At 37.1% G+C, this 17442-nt stretch overlaps 1 protein-coding gene across 6 annotated transcripts in view; it reads right to left on the reverse strand.

Annotated features, from left to right (window-relative positions):
- Nucleotides 1–8200: 8200 nt before the first annotated feature.
- Nucleotides 8201–17442, reverse strand: part of pparab (peroxisome proliferator-activated receptor alpha b) — a 67890-nt gene continuing 58648 nt past the window's right edge. For 5 of the 6 annotated variants that reach the window (XM_043709262.1, XM_043709263.1, XM_043709260.1 and 2 more), the window contains one exon: nt 8201–10716. In XM_043709262.1, coding sequence (XP_043565197.1) covers nt 10469–10716 — 248 coding nt within the window. In that variant the 3' untranslated portion in view covers nt 8201–10468. The remainder of the gene's footprint in view (nt 10717–17442) is intronic. The other variant, XR_006314462.1, reaches the window with a different exon arrangement.

The raw sequence follows: 17442 nt of genomic DNA on the forward strand, positions 1-17442 counted from the left end.
GATGTTGGTGTTAGATGCTGCATTGTAATGTCTATGTGTTTTTAAAGTAGTGCTAAAGAAAAATCTGTCTTTTAAATGTAAGTTGACCATCATAATTAAGCAAACAGAATGTGGTAGAAACTTCACATGTCTGGCAGTATCTGTGAAGAGAAAGAGTTAATATTTCAAGTCTGATATCTTTCTTTTGAGACAAGAACAAGAGGAATTTGGAGTGGGAAAATGAAGTTTTCATGGTCCACATAGGTACCAACAATAGGTAAGACCTCTGAAGAGGTGCTGTTGAGATTATAAGCAGTTTAGAGCTAAATTTACAAAAACAGAACCACAAAGGTGGTAATCTCAGAATTTCCATGTGACCCACATGCAAATTGGCAAAAGGTAGATAGGGGTAGCACGGTGGCTAACTGATTAGCACTGCTGCCTCAGTGCCAGGGACTCTGGTTCGATTCTAGCCTCGGACAACTGTGTGGAGTTTTCTCTGTGTCTGCGTGGCTTTCTTCTGGGTGCTCCGGTTTCCTCCCACAGTCCAAAGGATGTGCAGGTTAGGTGAATTGGCCATGCAAAATTGCCCATAATGTTCAGGGATTTGTAGGTTAGCTGCATTAGTCATGGGAAATGGAGAGTAGTGGGGTAGGAGAATGGGTCTGGGTGAAATACTCTTCGGAGGGTCGGTGTAGGCTTGTTTCCACACTGTAGGGATTCTAAGATTAGAACAGTGAATGTATGACTTACAGATTGGTGTCAGAGAAAGTGGTTCCAATTTGTGGGGCTCTGTTGCCAGTCCTTGGCAAAGAGGCAGCTGTATCTTAAACTATGCTGAGACCAACAATCTAATGAATCATAGATTTGGGCCCTATCTGCAATTAGTGAGGATTAGGTTCAATTGAAGGGAAGTTTAAAAATCAAAAAGAGCAGAGATGTAGGATAGTAAAGACGTCAATGGTAAAGTGAAAGGAACATGCAGAAACTAAGCATAAGACTGCAGCAGACTAACAATGGTAAAAAGACAAAGCTTAAGGCTCTATCTGAAAGCACACAACATGTGTAACAAGATAGATAAGGTAACATGGAAGATGGATTTGTAGAGTGCATCAGAGTTGTTTCTTACAAACCACCTGTAATCAGGCCATTTCAGATCAAGTAATGTGTATTGTGGTAAAATTACTAAGATGGCAGTTAAAGATCATCTGGGCAGTAGTGATCACAACTTGGTAGAATTTCAAATCTAGTTTGGCACAAATAAAAACACTACTTCTACACTAATGAGCCTTTGTAAGATTGTGCTCCATTAGACATTAGTAAAATTGAAGCCTATGTAATTAAAGGGAGCTGCTCCTGTGCCGATGATTCATACCCTCACTGGTTACCACTACTTCATGTTTGGTATCATAGACAAACTTTATTCCAAGATCCATGTCATTTACATATAACAAAAAAAAGTCGTCTTTGTAACTGACCCTTGGGAGATACCACTGTCTACCTCTTCAAAGTCCAAGAAGTAGCCCTCTATCATGATATTCTGCTTTTTGTTCTTAATAAAAGTGGAGTCACAGGTAGATAGATTAGTGAAGAAGGTGTTGGTATGCTTTCCTTTATTGGTCAGAGTATAGAGTATAGGAGTTGGGAGATCATGTTGTGGCTGTATAGGACATTGGTTAGGCCATTTTTTTGGAATATTGCTTGCAATTCTGGTCTTCCTATCGGAAGGATGTTGTGAAACTTGAAAGGGTTCAAAAAAGATTTACAAGGATATTCTCACAAACTTTGAATTTACAAGGATGTTGCCAGGGTTGGAGGATTTGAGATATAGGGGCTCTTACCCTGGAGCATCGGAGACTGAGTGGTGACCTTATAAAGGTTTATAAAATCATGAGGGGCATGGGTAGGATAAGTAGACAAAGTCTTTTCCCTGGGGTGGGGGAGTCCAGAACTAGAGGGCAGAGGTTTAGGGTGAGAGGTGAAAGATATAAAAAGATACCTAAGGGGCAACTTGTTCACGTAGAGATTGGTCAGTGTATGGAATGAGCTGCCAGAGGAAGTGGTGGACGCTAGTACGATGGCAATATTTAAAAGGCATCTGGAATGGTTCATGAATAGGAAGGGTTGGAGGGATATGGGCCAGGTGGTGGTAAGTGGGACTGGATTGGGTTGGGATATCTGGTCAGCATGGATGAGTTGGACCGAAGGGTCTGTTTCCATGCTGTACATCTCTATGACTCAAATTGTTTCTATTCCACAAGCCTCAATTTTGTTAATCAGCCTTTTATGTAGTACTTTGTCAAACTTAATTCTTAAAATTCCACATCCAAATCCACCTGATTGATTTAATTAACTGTCTTTGAATCAAAACATTCAATTAGATTAGTACAATCAGTCTGTCACAATTGGCTTTCCTGAATTAACTAATGTCTTCATGTGCCTGTTGATTTTTTCTGTGATTATGGGTTCCAACTAAATTTTAAACTAACAGGCTTGTAGTTTCTTGGCCTGTTCTTAGGGCTATCACATTTGCTACATAATCTGAGGAAGCTTGAAAGATTAAGGCAAATATGTTTTACAGACTTTATACATATTATAGACATATGCATGTACCTCTGTGCATAAATTCAAAGATATGCTACATAGCTAGTTCTCTCTCCATAAACTTTGTATACAATTTTTAAATATTTATCCGGAAAGATATTTGCATGTGTGCATTAGAGTGCACATATCACATTGTTGGCAAGTACCCATTTGAGTATCATGGCAGGTCCAACAGCTCAAATATTCAAACTTAGAGACAAATAAATCAGAAGGTAATTAAATTTGTTTTTTTAAATAAACTGGATTTTTAGACTGGAAGCAGTATTAGTCTGAGTCTATACTTAGTGAGAACTGTAACAAATTAGTTTGAAATCTAGCTTTAGGAATCTGCAGCTCCCCTGGTAATCAAAATTCTCAACAGGGACAACTGAAGCTTTTCAAATTTATATGTTGTAGCAAAACTTTCAGTGATTTCCTGAGTCAAATCTTGAAAGGCCATATCCTAGGTTGGTGTTTCTAATGTTACAAATCTTTTTCAGTTCTGGTAGTAGTAGGGATGCTTGGTATATATGCTATTCAGTAACATTCCTGGATGTCGCTAGCAATATTGCGATGGTAATTTTCCATAAACCTAACCTTAAAGTATAGCATATGGTTTATTTTAAATGGGAACTTCTATAAATAAATATCAACCATTCAATTTGTTCTTGAGCATCTCTTTATTGTTTTTAAAAAGATACAAGAGGATAAAAGTTTCTTAACTTCAAAGATATGTTCAGTAAAAGTTTTGCAGCAAAAGGCTGTTGTGTATATACAATACATCCCAAACAATTACAGCTCAAAGGGTACTTTGAAATCTAGTTTGGTTGTTAGACCACTATCCCTTAAGTTACAGAGAACATCCCAATACAAATCTTAGTGAAAACATAATCAATTTCACTATTGATTATTTCTACTATGATACATGTTAATATTCTTAAAACCAACATTTCCCATGTAAATTCTATGCTATACAAAATGTTGTTATGGTTCTCTGCACAAGTTTCGATGGATTTCTGAATACATTTCATGATAAAGTGCAAAGTTAGCTTACATTTTTCTCTAAATTTTTCAAGCCACTGCTTGGCTTTCAATGTGTTTCTCAGAAACAGCATCTAATTTATATTTACACCTGTTCTGGAAAAAAAGTATTTCATTTGACCTGAGGAAAGAAAACTCTTAAACCCAGAATATATACATTTTAATTAAACTTAAACATTTTACTGGTCTCAGTTTATAAAGGGCTTTGATGCCCTCTGCCCAGGAGGTATTGAAATAAATCTCTTTCATCTGTTTTATGTGCAGAATTCTCACATTTTAGCATCATATTGGCTAGAATCTCAAACAGAAGGCAAATAATCGCTATGACAGAGACTAATAACTACATTTTAAAAAATTAAATGCAATTACATCTATACATGATTTTTTGTTTTTGCATCACTTACCAAGAATGATTGCTGTTCTATTTCAATACATCACCAAAGAATATGAAATGGATAATTCATCTATATTCTGGTGTGAAGGAAACAAAGCATCCTGATCTAAATACCACAATTGCACACAACTTTTATGTCATGATAGCTGGCAATATTCAGTCACCAGCATTATGTTTTTCTCCAATAGCAGAGATTTTACCTAAAATGTACTTTTAAGAAAGATACAAGCCAAGTGATGGAATATATTTCATCATGTTTCAAAAGAATATTATAACTCAAACCTTTCTGGTGCTTGTAAAATGCTGTGAAATCTTCAGCAATTTTTAGGCTGTCAGTCTCCTTTCGTTATGATATAATATACAAAGTAAATTCAACTGATTGGAGGGAGAGAAGTAACAAAACTAGTAAATAAAAAAAATTAACTAGAACATGTGACAATCTACATACTTTGAGAATACAGTAATGATGACTCAAGTATTCCCAAAGAAAAGCTTAAACTCTCATTGGCTAAGATTCCACAAATACAATTTACATTAAGGCTTGTTGGCACTTTCTGGTTATCTGTAATATACAAACATTTCAAGCATAAGTGGCAATTGAAAAATTAAATTCAGGAAAATAAGCATATTTAAAAGCAGACACTGCTTAATTCGTAACATAATGAAATCGGCCTAATTAGTTTTATTGCTGTAAATAGGACACTATTGGACTATGTCGGAGTGTTTTCACAATTAAATAATTACCATAATGGCATGCAATGGAAGCACCTTCTGATTTTACTGTCTCTTCATAATTTCTCCAATCATTTTTGACATTTTCCACATCAGTGGTATACTATGAAAAGACAATTTTAGGGTTAACAGTCTCATCCAAAAGGTGCTTCATGCATTGGGCATATTATTATATTGAAAGCAGCATAAAGAGAAAGAAAGGCAATAAGGGCTCAGTACATTACAAAAGTCTCAAGTAAACTTTTAAAGCTCCAAAAAGGAGTCAATCAAAATCTTATCAATAGAATTGGTAAGTTAGTGTTCAGTGCTATCAAACCTGCGCAGAACATACTTAACCACACTGTAACCAAATCTCAAGTATAACTATATCCCTCATTTCATGAAGGGCATAATTTTCAAACTCTTTCCTTGTGATGGTTCTCAATTGGAATCCTACAGTAAATTGGATACACTTTGGCACAGTGAGCTTTGATTTGTCAATGCTCCATCATCTTAGATTACAAAGCATTTATTTATGCCTCTTTTATTGCGCCAGGATTATTGAAACTGAAATAGTAAATGGTGACTAGAAACATGTGGGTACCATTATTAAGAATTCTCATTAAGAAACAACGAAGAATGCCGTGGAGAACAAATTTGTGATTGCACAATGTTTCAAACAAGTACCACATTTGCATTGATTGAGTTGCACTTTAGGATCATTTGATTTACTCTTCAAATTTCCACAGAGCTGTGAAACATAAATGAATTGTGTAATACATTTTGGCAACTAACAAATTCGATCTTCATATAATGCAGACTTAATACATTCCTATTAAAAATAGAGGATAATGGGTTTATCTGCAAAAATGAAAATGCATAGTAAGCACAATGAAAATGCAAAGACAGGAAAGATAAACATTTATTTTTAATTGACCTTACTGCAATATATATCTATTAACAAAGGACAAATAATTCTATTAATTTTGGGATCATAGAAAGAAATTGACAGGAAAGTTAAAGCATAGACTCACGTTCTTTTGGGTTCAATATGTCATTTATCGTTGTATATAAATTCCTTTCACTACTGAATTTAAATTCTAGAATATTATATTATAAATTCTATTTGAAAGACACATTTGTTGCATTAAATGCAAATATTACATAATTGAAAAGGGATAATGGAAAACGATAGATATTTTGAAAAATTAACCCACTCATTCTTTCAGAATCAAAAAGTGAAGACTATGAATTTTAAACTAACTTAATTCACAAAATTTTCTCAGAAACAAGAGTATGTTGAATAAACAAAATAGGGATGCCATATTGCTATACTGTATTTATCTTTTTTGACTTATTTCACAAACTTAATGTTTATTGATATTTTGAATTCTATACACAATTTCACATTATATTTCCTATATTGAGTTCCTTGGTTGAACAAAGGAATGTCCTTGTACAAATCTCTAAAGGACACTTAAAAAATTCATGTATTTGATAAAAAAATACACCATGTACAATGTCATTTTTTTTTAGTAGAAAAATACAATTTTATGCAACTGAAGCAGTTACAGGGTACAGAAGTTAAGATAATGCTCAAGGCTCAAATGTGAAGGCAGATTACTATTATTTTGAGAGAGAAGGCAATGTGGCAGTACCATTCAAATTCTACATATAAGTAGAAACATATGACTGCTTAACTTGCACAGTTTTGTTATGGTTATTGCTGGTTAATAATAAGTTGATCTTGGCCACACTGAGTAAAATAATCATTAGCTTTTCCAGTTATTTACGTCTTAACAGTGGCAGGGGGAAATATCCAGCAGTCCCGAAGTAAATACTAAGCAAGTTAATTTAGGTATTTCATTACATCACAGACTGTTTTAATAATGGGTCCCGAAAGAGAGAAGAATCTGACCTATAGATCTTCATTTAAATAAAAAAGTTTTCTGATCAGGCATAAGCATTTTAACTCCTGAACACCCATTCTACAAATATTGGTGATATTTTGAACTGTTACATGAAGTTAAAACGTTTGCAGTCAGTCATTCACAATATTACTTTTAATAAATTACTCACTGGAACAGTAGACTGCCCTTAGTACCCAATTCATCCTTTTTTCTATCATCACTCCCTTAAAAAGCAGGGAAGAAGGGAAACTAAAGCCAGAATATTCTGCATGATTAAAGAGATAAAGCACAAAGAATTGTTAAAAAGAGTCCATTTGACGTGTCAGGTTGATGATTCAAATAAGCAAGTTGAAAATAAAATTTTCAAATAAGTGAAAAAAGGAACAGGTGACAAGAAGAGAATAGGAGTCAGATAACTAACACAAAGGAGAATCCAAAAGTCTCCAATGGATCTTTGAATAGTTTGCAGGAGAGGGGTGGATTAAATGAGGAACAGAAAGATCTTCACGTGTCTTAATTAGATAAAAGAAAGGCTGGCTGTAATTAAAATTAACATAAGTAATTGGGATACATCTGAGGATGCGGAGGTACTGGTACTGGTCATAATCTTCCAAATCACCTGGGATCTGGTAGTATAGGCAAAGAATAGGAAAATTGTGAACCTTTGTTCAAAATAAAAAAAGGTGCATGAATAAATGTAGAAAGTACAGGTCAGTCAGTTTAACCTCCATGGTAGGAATTTTCCAGAAACACCTTTCCAGGATATAGTTAATAGTTACATGGACAAATGTGGATTAAATTAAAGAAAGCCAGCATAGATTTATGAGAGACAAACTGTGTTTCACCAATTTGCCTGAGTTTTTAGGTGAGGGAGCAGAAAGAGCAGAGGCGAGTAATGCAGTTAATGTGATGTATATGGACTTGCAAAGGAAATTACAAAAATGTCACAATCAGCTTTTGAGGAAAGTTGAGGTCCATGGTATAAGAATCAGAGTACGGATGTAAAATTGGCTGAGTGACAATAAGCAGTGTAGTGGTAAATGATTATTTTTCAAACTGGTTGGGAGAATAGAGCTTCTCGGAGGTCATTATTATGGCATTTATTTTGAATGTACTTGAATAAGGAAACAGGATGTACTTCAGAGGCTCTGTAAGGCCTTGGTCAGACCACATTTGGAGTATTGTATGCAGATTTGGGCCCCGTATCTCAGGAAGGGTGTACTGGCCCTGAAGCATGTTCAGAGAAGGTTCATGAGAACGGAGCCAGAAATGAAAAGCTTACCATATAAGGACTCTGGGTCTATACTCAATGGGGTTTAGAAGGATGAGGTGGGGAATCTAATAGAAACTTACAGAATACCGAATGGCCTGGACAGAGTAGATGTTGGGAAGATATTTTCATTGGTAAGAGACACTAGGACTCGAGGGCACAGCCCTAGATTTGAGGTAAGGAGAAACTTCTTCAGCCAGAGAATGGTGAATCTATGGAATTCATTGCCACAGAAGGCTGTGTAGGCCAGGTCATTGAGTGTATTTAAGGCTGAGATAGATAGGTTCTTGAATATCAAAGGGATGGGGAGAAAGCAGGAGAATGGAGTCGAGAAACTTATCAGCCATGACTGAATGGTGGAGCAGAACCAATGGACTAAATGGTGCAATTTCTGCTCCTATGTCTTATGGTATATTAGGACTCCTACTTTTCTTGATATATATTAATCATGTTTTGTTGGTGTACAGAACATATTTTCAAAATTTTCAGATAACATCAAATTGGAAGTATTGTGAAGAACAAGGAGGATCTTAAAGACTTTAGGAGTACAGTTTAGAATTTGTGAACATGTGGCAGATGAAATTTAATGCAAAAAGAAGTGGTACTATACATTGGATAGGAAGATTAAGGAAAGGCAACAAACTAAAGCGAACAATTTAAAAGGGAAGTAGATCAAGCCAGTGCTTTAAAAGACACTAATTTATTAGGGGCCTTGGTAAGTAAAATGATATAACGTGAGAAGTAACAAAGTTATGATGAACCTTTAGAAAATACTGGTTCAGTATCAACTGGATTTTTTTACTTTGCAAAAGTATGAAAGGTTTAGAACAGGTACAGAAAAGATTTGAAGAAAATAATCAAATGAAACATAAGATTACCTTACATTTAATGCACCAAATAATTAGAATCTAGACTATTCTGTTCGAGAAGGTTGTAAATTCAACTGTTGCTTTAAAAAATGGAAATGAATAACCACTTTAAGAGAAAATAATTTGTAGGTCGATGGGGTCAGGGGCAGGAGAGTGGGATTAGCAGAATTCCTCATACAGCAAATTAATAATAACTAGGCAAGGCAAGTGGTATCCTCCTGAGTTGTAATCATTCTATGTTTTCAATGGTTAATCATCTTAAAAGGGAATTCCTATTGCCCCTCCTTGAATGCAAAGAGTTAACATTTGCTTCAAAAACATTGAAAGAGTAGCTTCATATCAGAGTATTTAAATATCTAAGAGGAACATAATAACTTTCAAATTTTATTCATGTTTTCTTTGTCCTAATTTTTAAAAAATTACATTTAATCATAGATTTTCTTCAAATTGCTTTTTGCCATTGATGAAAAGTCTGCAATCAGTATTTTAAAAAAAAAATCCCACAGGGTTTGCCAAGTTTGTAATTTGTAAGTGCAGTAAACAGAAGATTGCCAGGAAAGACATCTTTTGAAAAGATATTTTGGGTTACATTCTCAAAAGGAGAGATTAGTGTGCTGTATCTTCTAGAGAATATTGATAATCAATAAAGAAGAAGGATATATTATAAATATTTTTTGGACTTCATAGTACATATTTCTGTTTGTAATTTCAATTAAGATTTAAATTCCTCCATTCCTTTTATTCTATTTGAAATAGTAGCGACCTGACGGAATGGGTCCCTCCCCACTCTTGGAAATTATATTTCAAATCAGCATCTCACTCAAGGTAAAAGCATTCTGACATTGATATTTCCTGCTGGTTATTTACATATTGTAATTATGATGATTTTATGCCATGAATTAGATATGTATTTTCAAAATAGTGGAAAAATAAAATGATTCTTTTTTGGAGATAGTCGGCTGAAGAAATGCTGAAGTGTCATCGTTATAACTTCATTTAACCATACCTGTAGTTGGCTGTTGTGGATCAGCTAGTCAGGCTATTTGTTTTTCTTTAATTGGTTGCTAGTTAGTCTGGACTTTGTTTAATTTCACCCATTTTAGAGTAGTGGTTTTTTCCCTTTTACTGTGAAAGTATACAATGATACATAGATTATATTAATTATTTAAAACTGTGCATGCTTAAAATTTATGTTGATGAAGTTATGGCTACGAACATAATGAGCTGCATTGTTTGAATTATTGTATTGCATTTATTGCATACAATGATCAAATTGCTGACAGCAAGAGGATTTATAAAATACCAACAGAATGTCTCACTTTGGACTAATGATTAATAGTCATGGATTAATTTACTCATAAGAAATGTATCCTTTCATAGTTTAATTTTGCAATAAACTATTAGATTCTCATCTTATGTTAGAAAGTAATTGAATAGTTTGGTTACTTGAAGCCATGAAATTGCCAAATGAGGAAATGGAATAACTGAACTTAGTTACAAAGCACATTTGGCTTAATAAACCCAAGTTATTTCAAATGTGCTTGAAATTTGAGCAAGTAAGATGCACTATGTTGTGGCATGATATACAACATTCAGCATATCAGATAAAGCAAACCTGAGAGCATTGTGTAACTATTGAATAAAAAGTAATCTTTGCACTCTTAATTATTCTTACTGGACCTCTACAATGTAGATAAAGTACGTCATTATGTTAGTACATGTCCCTGTAAATTTCTTGTAGAAGTGGATGCAAAAAAGTGTCTGCTTCAGTCTTTTTAATCTTCTGAACAAGTTGAGCATGCTCTGTAACCAACTGGCGGAGGTCAGCCATCTTTTGGAGAAGTTTGGGAAATAGGTAGGTAGCATCAGGATGATTGCTATGTAGATGGAGGCGAAGGGCTTGAACAATACTTTCTTGCATCTGTTCAATCTGTGATATATTGACCAAACCTGGTCGATCTATTAAAAAAAAAAGTTTTAAAATCCTGAATATTCTGGATTTTATTTTTATAAATAATAAATAAACCTATTTTTAAAAGATATATTGAGAAGATCAACATAATAGTCATCAACCACTGTCAGAAGATCCATATACTTTCTAATTGTGCTATTTTCTATCCAGTCACTGTCTCATGTTAAACCAGAGAATTTATAATCTCCTCCAGTCCCAAAACCTCACATTTCTTAACTCCTCTAATTTTTGTTTATTTTTCTCCATATTTTAATCACTTTACCATTAGCAGCCATCCCTTTTAGTGGTCTAGATCTTAAATTTTAGAATTCCCTCCTGAAACCTTTCCATCTCTTTACACACTTTTATCCAGTAAGATGCTCTTTAAATCTACATCTTCTACTCAGTTTTTAGTTATCTGTTTGAAAATATCCTTCAATGGCTTGGTATCAAATTTTGTCACTATCAATCCTGTACAAGATGAACGTGCTATAAAGTTGCATATAGTATTATTTGGTGCCCTAGTTCACTCTGAACTGAAATTCTAACCCTAAAACCCATACTGTACTTTCTCCTTTGACTTCCAAAGCATTACCTATTTTACTCCAGCTTTAACCCATCTGCTCTTGAAATCACATTTCTGTTATTTATGTCATCCCCAGACTCCGTGCTTGACTGGCCAGCCTCCAATTCACCGTAAACGCCAGCTCATCCAAAAGATCACCTGCCCTTAAGCTCATTTCATCCCAAAAAATTATTTTTAATATATTTATATACACACACACACAATAAAAAACAATCAATCAATATACATTAGAAGCATGTGAAGTTCATCAGCAAAAACATTCCATGCTATTACTTATCTCTAGAGTTGATTCAAAGCATAAATGTGGCAGTGTTTTTGCAAACTAATCGTCTATTGTCCTGTACAGAAACAGTGCATATTGTACAAAAGCACTGTTAAGATTTTGGGAATTTTTATTTTGAAAACTCAGAGGCTGACTCATAACAAGGCTAAGATATCTGGTGGGGAGATGTCAGTCATGGTCACCCATTTAAAGAAATACTAGCATCAGTTTGCTGGCAAACAGAGGAAAGATTCACTTGTGCTGATAAAACATCACAGCGAGATCTTTAGAAAGGATCCATTAAAATATTGTACGTGCACCGATCTTTTGTTTTGGTGACTGTTGTGGCAGTAGTGTCTCATTCAGGACATTTGCAAGGGAGGATGGAACATCTGAGCACACTTGTTCCATTTGCCTTCTGAATTAAAGGTGTTCGGAACAAGTCTACCCTTTAACACTTAGGTCTCTTCAAGGTTTGTGAGAAGATTTGTAGCTCGGGTGCTCGTTGCTGTGGTTCTGTTCGCCGAGCTGGAAGTTTTTGTTGCAAACGAGGGACAGGGGACGAAACGTTTGCAACAAAAACTTCCAGCTTGGCGAACAGAACCACAGCAACTTCGGTCTCTTCACAAAAAGCGTAAATCAAGCTGCCTCTTTCCAAAATCTTTCATCTATCAGGCATATAGACAGGACAAATGGACAGACAAAGGATGGCACTACAGTTCAACAATGATTCCCTGTCAGCCTTCCTTCAGGTGAGCATGATTGGTATCCTTTGGTAAAAGGGAATCCCACCAAATATCTTCTGACCAGACCAAAAAAGAAGCCCATATGGAGGTCAACGACTACAAATCATGCAAAGAACATGGTAGCAGTATCATTACTTGGAGTGGTCTTTCACATTTGGCAAAGGCAAGTGTACAAATTTTTGCAGATGGATGCGTGTCATGTGTGGAATTGTCTACTGCCTAAACCACATGAAGAAGGTATCACAAAGCAAATATGCGCTACAGCACAAAGGGATTCTGCAGGCAGCATCTGTTAGGTTACAAGGATCATTGTAACATGGTGCCAACCAATAAAAAGACATGTTGGGCACACAGATGAACACATGATCTTCATTCGAAGATTCTTTACACTGTCCATTTTTCTTTGTACAAGAGGGTACATAATATCCATAAGAGGTCATGGGCTGCAGAAAAAAAGGGCTGGTCATTTTCACACCTCAGGAAGAAGACCTCTTGCAGTTAGCTGCCATCTAACAGTACCATGCAAAGGTTGATGAGATTCCAAGGGAACATGACACTCTCCTTGAAAGGTTATGTGAAAAGTGTAGAAATATAGAAAATAGGAGCAGATGATCATTCAGGACACTGAGCCCCTGCTCCACCATTCAACACAATAATGACTAATCCTCTACCTAAACATCCTGTCCCATATCCCTTGGCACGTTTTGCCTCTAGAAATCTCTTTCTTTCTTTAATATACTCAGTATTTGGTCTCCACTGCCTGTGATAGAGGATTCCACAGGATCACCCCACTAAATAAAGAAATTCATCCTCCTCTCAGTCTGAAATAGCCTACAGGTATTCTAAGACCATGACCCTTGTACTGGACACTCCACCAGGGAAACATTATCCTTCATCAAGTCTGTCTAGCCCCACCATAACTTTTATATTTCAATGAGATGCCCTCTCATTCTTCTAAACTCCACCAAGCTGAGTTGACCTAATCTCTCATATGTCAAGCCTACCATCCTTAACATCAATTCTGTGAATAATTGCTGCACTCCCTCTATATTTGGTATATTATTTTTTAAATATAAAAAGACCAACACTGCATGTAATACTCCAGATGCATCTCCCTAAGACTTCCTTCCTCCAGGACTCGAAACCTCTTCCAACATACCATTTACCTTCCTAACTACTTGCTATCAGTGACCAATGTACATGGACACCTAGGTTCCTTTGTAAACCAATGTTTCCCACTCTATAATCATTTAACCAATAATCTGCCTTTCTGTTATTCCTACTGACATTAACAAAACTTCACTCTTACTAACCTTGTATCTGCCGTGCATTTGCCCACTCACTATCCTTGTTTCAATTGTCTTGAAGCCTCTTTACATTCTCCTCATACTCACAATCCCACCTAATTTTATGTCTTCAGAAAATTTAGAAAATTTACCTTCATTCTCTCATCCAAATCATTGATGTATGGTGAAAGGCTGGGGGCCAAGCACTGATCTCCGTGATAGTTCACCTATCAGTCATCTACTCCGAAAATAACCCATCTATTCCTTCTGTTTCCTGTTTGCTAACCAGTTCCCGATCCATGCCAGGATATTACCATCTATGTACTTTGATTCTGCACACGAACCTCTTGTTCATGCAACATTTTAGCAAAAGCTTTCTGAAAATTGTTTCTGCTTCTACCACGTCCTCTGGCAACGCATTCCAGGCATTTACCACCCTGCTTGGAACTTTATCGTCATGTCATGGTCACTTGTTCAAAATACAGGAACTTCCTTCCTGGCAATACTGTAGGTGCAACTGCAAGATATGGCTTGCAGCAGTTCAAGAAGGTGGTGAGCCACAAGTTTCTCAAGTACAATCAGGGATGGGCAACAAATACTGGTTAAGCCAATTATGTTGAATCCCATAAACAAATAAACATGTAAAGTGTAAAGTCATGTGAATTAAAACCAGCTAAGCAAACATGTTTTTAAAAAATTCTTAGTTATCTTATTGAACACCTTGAAACAACAGAACAGTCTATGACAGCAGCCAAAGACACCAAATGTAATTACATGTTAATGTAATGTGTAAGAAAGTATACAATTATAGTGCTACATATGACTGTGTAATAAAGTTGAATTTTAAGGTGTTATGACACGGAGATAGACATCCAGATCAAATCAGCCTTTTTACCTCTGTATTCACAGCACAGTAAAATTAAAACCTTTGAGACCCTGAACAGTCACTCCAGGGTTCCCAACCAGACTTTAGAATAATTAATTCCAGACACCAGTTTTGTATCTTAATCAAAAACCTTAATTTATTAATATACAATAGTTTTAGCACAGTAAATAAATTTAAAAACAGGCTAATCTAATTAAAGCAAAAATGTGTTTTCAGCCCAATTAACACAAAACCAACATTAAAAAAATTAAGGGCTAAATAAAAGAAAATAACAAAACTGCCCAGATTACTTAAATGGTTATCGTGATGCATTGTTTCACAAGCTTTGATGCTTGGTGCTTTTCTGGAGATACTAATCAGAGGTCACCTTTTCAGTTCACTTAGGTAAAGGCAACAATACTTCTTACTTAGCTTTCAACACTCTTGCTTCCAGAAGCAGGTACTGCAGCTTAGGCTAAAAAAAGCTTTCAAATCTTCATGCTGTGTCATCAGCCCACAAAACTCTTCTTCACAGAAAACACAGTCCAAAAAAGAACTCCAACTCTGGTCCCACCCTGACAACCCAACCACCTTTATCCAAGGCCGCAACTGCCATTCAACATCTGCCATCTCCTTGAATGTAAACTTGCCAGACGTAGGGCAGCAGTAGACGTCTGGTTCATGGCCACTGCTATTTGATGCCTTAAAACGGCGGTGCTCGGACCCGACATCGTCCTCCAACTGGTGCACTTTCAGGTGTGCGGTGGAACCCAGTCTGTGCTCACCCCTACCTGGACGGAATTTCACATTGGCCTCAAGGTCCCCTACTTCCCACGGGAACCTGTGCCCCACAACTTGAGCTGCCTCTGGAACTTTAAGTTTTGTCCCCTTTAGGGACTTATCACGGCGAGCCCTGTACAGACTGCTGCTGCACAGTCCACCTCTTTTCCCTCATCCACCGCCCAGACATGCCTTGGCATGCCCATTTGCCACCAGGCGGTGGAGATCCCCAATGGAGGGTTCTCTACGCTGGAGTCCTCCCCCTTTTGCTTGGTGGAGGGTGCTGCATGCGGCAGTCCCCTGCAACCACAGATTGCGGTGGTTCACAGACTCCCAGCCCAACTGCTTGTTCTGTGGTGCTGTGGACTTATTGGACCATGTATGTATTGGGTGTGGGCTTTTGCACTCATTCTTTGATTTTCTTAAAAGCCTTCTTCCGTTTCTGGTTGCACTTCAGTCCTATGCTCCTGATCTTTGGGCACCCTGTGTATGTGTGTGTGGGGGGGGTGGGGGGGGGGGTCTGCTCCTGAGCCTGGCCAAACTGGACATAAACAGCTCCAGGGAGCAGGTTGTGGAGGGGGTAGTTATAGCCAAGTGCCTGCCCCTCTTCAGCGACTATATCCGAGCCTGGGTCTCCCTGGAGCAGGAGCACGTGGTGTCTACCAGCTCCCTCGAGCTGTTCAGGGAGAGGTGGGCACCGCAGCGAGTGGAGTGCTTTATTTCCCTCTCCAACTCTATTTTGATTTCAACCCTACCCTTCCCTTAACGTTTTTTGATCACGCAGCATTGCCCTTTGATGAGAAGGGCATTGCTTGTCACTGGCCACCTTGGTGTTTCCTTTCTTCCTGGTGATGGAAATTGAATAAAGATTTGTACACCTTGTGTCTTTCACTGTCTCTCACCTGCACACACACAACATGGATGCTGGGGAAAATATAAGCACTACTGCAGTTAGACGGTAATGTAGAGTGGGGGGACGAAAGGAGAGAAAAAATATATAAACTTGCCAGAACCAGTTCCAGTCAACTCCTGCTATCTGTCTAAATACAATGCTCTTCATAGTGTCGCTGTGTCTAGAACCCCTTTTAATCAAGCATCAGCCTACAATTAACCTCCAAACCTCAAACAAACAAAAGCTAATTTGGTCTATTCTTTTCCTTTAATCACAAACGGTTTCCCAAAATTCGAATGTCATCTTCTCAGCTCCAAATTAAAACAGATAAGAATAGAAATAAAAATAAAGAAAAATCAGCGAGGGTTTGAACAAAAGGATCAAAATCTTCCTCAGGGCTCAGAAAAACTCAGCACTTTCGCAGCTTGCAAACTGCACATCTGATGCAGTAGTCTTGACATGCATTTTAAAATTTACTTCAGGGTTGGTTTTGCAAGCTATGCAGAATGAGTAAGAAGTGTAGATTTGGAAATGGACTAGATAGAATGCATCCTTCAATTCTCCACAGTATTCCACTTCCAAAGTGTTCAAAGCACCCAAAACCATATCCCAACACACACACACACACACACACACACTATCTTCCATGCCCCCTCAGATTATGCAAGCTACGTTTTGTGCCTCCCACTCTGAAAATTCATATACCAGATAAGTGGCCTAATATAGTTAACATGTTTCATGCAATATCAATTAAAACTATGTTCCTTGGGAGGAATGTAACTAATAAAAGTTAATATTATTGACCTCCAAACCTCAAACAAACAAAAGCTAATTTGGGATGGGAACCTGAGCTATATACCGGAAGTGAGAGTTGATGCAGATGAGGCAATAGCAAGAGGTAGACCAGCTAGTGGGAAGGATTTTCCTGGCAAGGAACCAAGGTATCAGTTAAAGTGTGTTTGCTTTAACGCAAGGAGTATTAGGAATAAAAGTGACGAACTTAGAGCATGGATCAGTACCTGGTGCTATGATGTTGTGGCCATAACAGAGACATGGGTTTCTCAGGGGCAGGAATGGTTGCTGGATGTTCCAGGGTTTAGAGCATTTAAAAAGAATAGGGAGGGAGGAAAAAAAGAGGAGGGGGTGTAGCACTACTAATCAGAGAGGGTATCACAGCTACAGAAGCTTCCATTGTCGAGGAAGATCTGCGTACCGAGTGAGTATGGGTGGAAATTAGGAACAGCAAGGGAGCAGTCACCTCTTTAGGGGTTTACTACAGGCCCCCCAATAGCAGCAAGGAGATGGAAGAAAGCATAG

The sequence above is a fragment of the Chiloscyllium plagiosum genome, chromosome 19 (genome assembly GCF_004010195.1).
Source record: "Chiloscyllium plagiosum isolate BGI_BamShark_2017 chromosome 19, ASM401019v2, whole genome shotgun sequence".
Classification (NCBI taxonomy): domain Eukaryota; kingdom Metazoa; phylum Chordata; class Chondrichthyes; order Orectolobiformes; family Hemiscylliidae; genus Chiloscyllium; species Chiloscyllium plagiosum.